Here is a 4277-nt window from a genome sequence, read left to right on the forward strand (position 1 = left end):
TTGTGTGTGTGTGTGTGTGTGTGTGTGTCCAAATAGAATTTTTTTAAATAACAAAAGACCAAAGGAAGGACTGGTCATATTTTTCTAAGCTGTGTTTTGTTGAGTTGAAATATGAAATATCAAATATTTATAATAAAATAGTCAAAGTTAAGTACTCTGAGTCACTGAAATATTGAAATGGGTTATCAACCTTATCAGAGTCTTTGAATAACACAGAAACTTCTGTATGCGTTGTTAACATGAAAACTTAAAAAGTTATGTTTCTCTTTAGATTCATAGATATGTATTATCTTAAGATACGTATGGGTATATTTACTTAAGATTATATATCTCTACTTAAGATATATTTGATATATGATCATTTAAGATATATATGGATATATACATATATTTACTTAAGATTTTATAGATATTATAAAGCAGTTCTCGGAAAGTGGTGCTACTCATGTATTACCTATTATTATATTACCTTATCATTTCTATGTCTGAACTACTGAGTAACTAAATTGATTGATCTGATGGTTCTTTTCCTGCTTTGTCTTTGAAGGTTCAAAGTTATAGCAAAACATCACTTGTAAGAAGTTGAGTAAACACAGAATGGGAAGCCCTAAAGCAAGGTGTTGAGTTAACAGACAGGAAAATCACTCCCTGAATATACATACATTTATCAAGCTCTCTGCAGAAGTTGCAGAGAGACTTATGGGCTTTTCTTTTTGAGTGATATTCTAGGGACTGGCCAGATGAAATTCCTCTTAACAACTGCCTCTCACAGCCTATTACTAAAACAGTAGCCTTGCAAACAAATGTAATCTCATATAAATCAAAACACTAGAATGTGAGCTTCATAAGAACAGAGGTTTTACTGGCATTGGATCATTACTGTATCTGCAGAGTATAGGCGAGTGCCTAGCAATTAGGTGCTCAGTAACTATTTCTTGAAAGAATTGAGTGAATGAAAACCTTGACCTTCCCTTTAAATAAGATTATCCCTAAAAGTAAAACAAACAAGCAAAAAGTAGCGAGCTTTTCTACTTCTCGACAGATTTCTGACCCTGAGAATGCTGGTAAACAGGGCTGAAGAGCAGCCAGTGAAAGGCAGAAGTGCAAACAGACACATCTAGAAAATATTTCAGAAGTCATGGATTTGGTTAAGCATTCACAGGAATGTGTAGTGTGGAGTAGTGCTGCGCTTAACTCAGTTTCATGCCCATGTGTCATATTTGAATTACAAATATTTTGTTCAGCATCTGCCTAACTTTAGTATCTATACGTACACTTTTTTCTCCCCAGGGTTTATAGGAATCGTTTACTCATGACTAAATCTCATGAAATGACATTTTTGCTCTCTGCAAACATTTTAGCTTACTATTAACAGTTTCTACTCAGGTTTAAATGACTAAAAAAATCAGTTTGACATGATCCATTTCACAGGTGGGGTTGATTATATGGTATTACTTATAATTTAGCTCACAGCCTCACATAGGGGATTAAAATGGTATTCACAGAATTACATCTGACTTAAATCTAAAGACATATTTGTTTTTATTGCCATAGCAAAGCTTTTTTTTTGAGAAAAGAAAGAAGTTCCCTTTTATAGCATAGGTAAGCTAACAATATGAATAAGAAACTATTCATTTGTGCACTGTAAATTTTCCTAATTACCTTTACAATGAAAACTGAGAAGTTATTAGTCATCCTCAGCTGAGCAATTCTCAATTCTATTTGTCTTTTCTAAAATATCATAAAAACAGCAAACAACCTTATGTTATTAATTGATTAGACATAATCTCTTAAAATGGTTTGCATCATCATTTAACTTTGGAGCTTCCAAACATTAATAATGAGTCACTAAAAAGCTATAATTGATTTATAACTTGAATTACACATCAGTCTTGGCCCAGGAACTCTGTGGGCTCAAATGGAAAAAGAAAAATGTTCATAAGTGAGCCATGGCAGAAATACACAGCAAACACATATCTGTATTCACAGAAAACAATTAGATCTAATGCAATTAGGGTGAACATTCAAGTTCATTTTATTCCAAGGAACTGTTTTTACTCTTGTAGCTCCATGTATAAAGGGTCCTTAGGACTAAAACACTACTGAGGATGGTATACTCTGGCTTGGCCCTTGGACATGTAAGGCAAACATTTTACATGATTACACAGTATCAAACATTTACAGCCATAGAGAACATAGGATCTCATCAATGTTAACACATTTGGCGTTTAAGGCTAACCCACATTGGAAAGCAATCATTTCCGGGATGGAGATCAAACACTTAACACAGTGTCACCTGTCGGAATTGCTAGAAAAGATTTATTTAAAAATCGATTCATAGAATGTTTTCACATTTGTGTTTTTTTTCACTTTGTGTGCTAGAGGGAGGCACTTTAAGAATTATTAACTGCAGTTTCAGGAGTACAAAACACTGAGTTTCAGAGTAGTCATTGATAAATATGGCAAGGAATTAAAGTGAAATTGATTAAAAAGCAAGGAAACACATTATTAAACCAGAAAATTTAACTAAATCTTGTAAAAGTCACTGGTCTCTGATGCAAAAAATTTCCTCATGGGGGAAAATAATCTAGCAGCTACTGCTCCCTGCCCCACCTCCCATGCCCAAATGAGTGACTCCCACAGCTTTCCGATGTTAAGATATAATGGTTTTGCTGCTGTTTGGGCTTCTAAGGTTTTAAAATATTGACAGGTTAGTACTTTGAGTTGTGTTTCCAGTAATATATCCAATATTATATTATGCATAGGTTCCAAATAGTCATTAAAACTAAAATATCGAGTGAAATACGTATGTTGGAAGAGTTTAGTAAAAAGTATAAAAATTAAAATGCTAAAAAAAAAATTCCGTTTTAAACGTGTACAAATAAATTGCATTGGTTGGTGGGAATCCAGAGACTTTGTTTTTGTTTGTTTGTTTAGTCGATTGGTATGTACTGCACCCGCCACAACACGTTGGAAAGTAGGTCCTGGTACACACTAAGGAATATCCAACCAGGCAAATACATCAGGGTGATGAGGCCCATGAAATTGAGCGGGTAGTGAGAATAGTCCCAGGAACAAGCGCCGCACGCGCGGAGTCCCAGACCCCAAGACAGCTCCCACAGGTAGACGAAGATCACGTAGATGGGCACCCGCTTCCAGGTGCTCCAGCCTCGACTGTAGTGAAGGTGGAAATAGAGCTTTTCCACCACGAAACTGCAGCTGCCATACATGAGGAACGACCAGAGCGACGTGTGGCCACTGGTTGCCCCGTCTCTCTGCCCCAGCACGTTAAAGAAGAAGGTGAAGAAAATCTCATCCAAAAAGCCGTGCATTCCATAAAAAATAAAACGGAGCAGGTCCGGCAGCCCCTTGCTGGGGGCTCCTTCGGTGCCCGGGGGGCCACGGGATCCTCGCCGCCGGCCACCTGCCGCCGCGGGGGCTCGGGTGAGAGGAGGGGCGAGGGGCGCGCCCGGTCGCTGCTGCTGCAGCTGCCGTCGGTACCGCAAGCGCAGGAAGCGCTTCAGGAACACTTGCGAGTGGTAGAGCGCCAGGATGTACTGCAGCACCAGGTCCAGCGCCCCCAGCGCCCCCAGCGCCCCCGCGCCCCTCAGCCCGCCGCCCAGGCTAAGCAGCAGCGCCTGGCCCGCCAGGGTCTGCAGAACCACGTGCGCCGAGGGGTAGAGAAGATAATTGAAGACGAAGGCGCTGGGGCAGCGCCGCTGTTGCAGGTACACCTTCTCCAGAGCGAAGTGGGTGAGCAAGTGCAAGAGGCAGCGGTAAGGCGAGGAGAAGCCCAGCATTCGTAGGTCGGGGCTGCGAGCGAAGAGCCGCGCGGAGGACGAAAGCACGTCCAGGGTGATCCCGTGCATCCCGTAGAAGTACAGGCGCATCCAGACGGGCAGCTCCGCGCCCTCGGCTGGTGCTTCAGCAGTGGACAGCGGCTCGGGGCGGTCGGCGGCAGCCTCGCCTTCCCGCCCGCTGGAGGCCGCCGGCCGCCGCGACGCGCCGCTCCTGCGCGCCAGACCCTCGCCATTCGCATCGCTGCCCGCCATGGGCTCCGAAGCTACCGCGGCGCCGGATCCCACGCCTCCGCCGCCGGGAGCGCGGAGCTGCGGAGCCGAAGGGTCGAGCCCCGCGCCGCCTCCCAGCCGCTGCCGGCCTCCGGGGGGCGCACGGGGAGCTCCGTCCCGGTCGCGGCCCGGCGGCAGCCTGAGCTGGTGCGCTCCGGAGAGGCGCGAGCCGCCCGGTTCGCGGAGTCCCCCAGCCGCGGCCCCGCC

At 43.9% G+C, this 4277-nt stretch overlaps 1 protein-coding gene across 1 annotated transcript; it reads right to left on the reverse strand.

Moving 5' to 3' along the window:
• Window positions 1-2933: 2933 nt before the first annotated feature.
• TMEM229A (transmembrane protein 229A) lies at window positions 2934-4052 on the reverse strand. Its single transcript, XM_054564157.1, has one exon. It carries the CDS (start codon window positions 4050-4052, stop codon window positions 2934-2936), a length of 1119 nt encoding a protein of 372 aa, XP_054420132.1.
• Between the last annotated feature and the right edge of the window lie 225 nt (window positions 4053-4277).

The sequence above is a fragment of the Pteronotus mesoamericanus genome, unplaced genomic scaffold (assembly GCF_021234165.1).
Source record: "Pteronotus mesoamericanus isolate MK-2021 breed Mesoamerican mustached bat unplaced genomic scaffold, CSHL_Meso_final scaffold_85, whole genome shotgun sequence".
NCBI classification, from domain to species: domain Eukaryota; kingdom Metazoa; phylum Chordata; class Mammalia; order Chiroptera; family Mormoopidae; genus Pteronotus; species Pteronotus mesoamericanus.

Excerpts from the sequence above, each read along its gene's own strand:
- TMEM229A (XM_054564157.1), bottom strand. The coding sequence starts at position 4,052 with ATGGCGGGCAGCGATGCGAATGGCGAGGGTCTGGCGCGCAGGAGCGGC.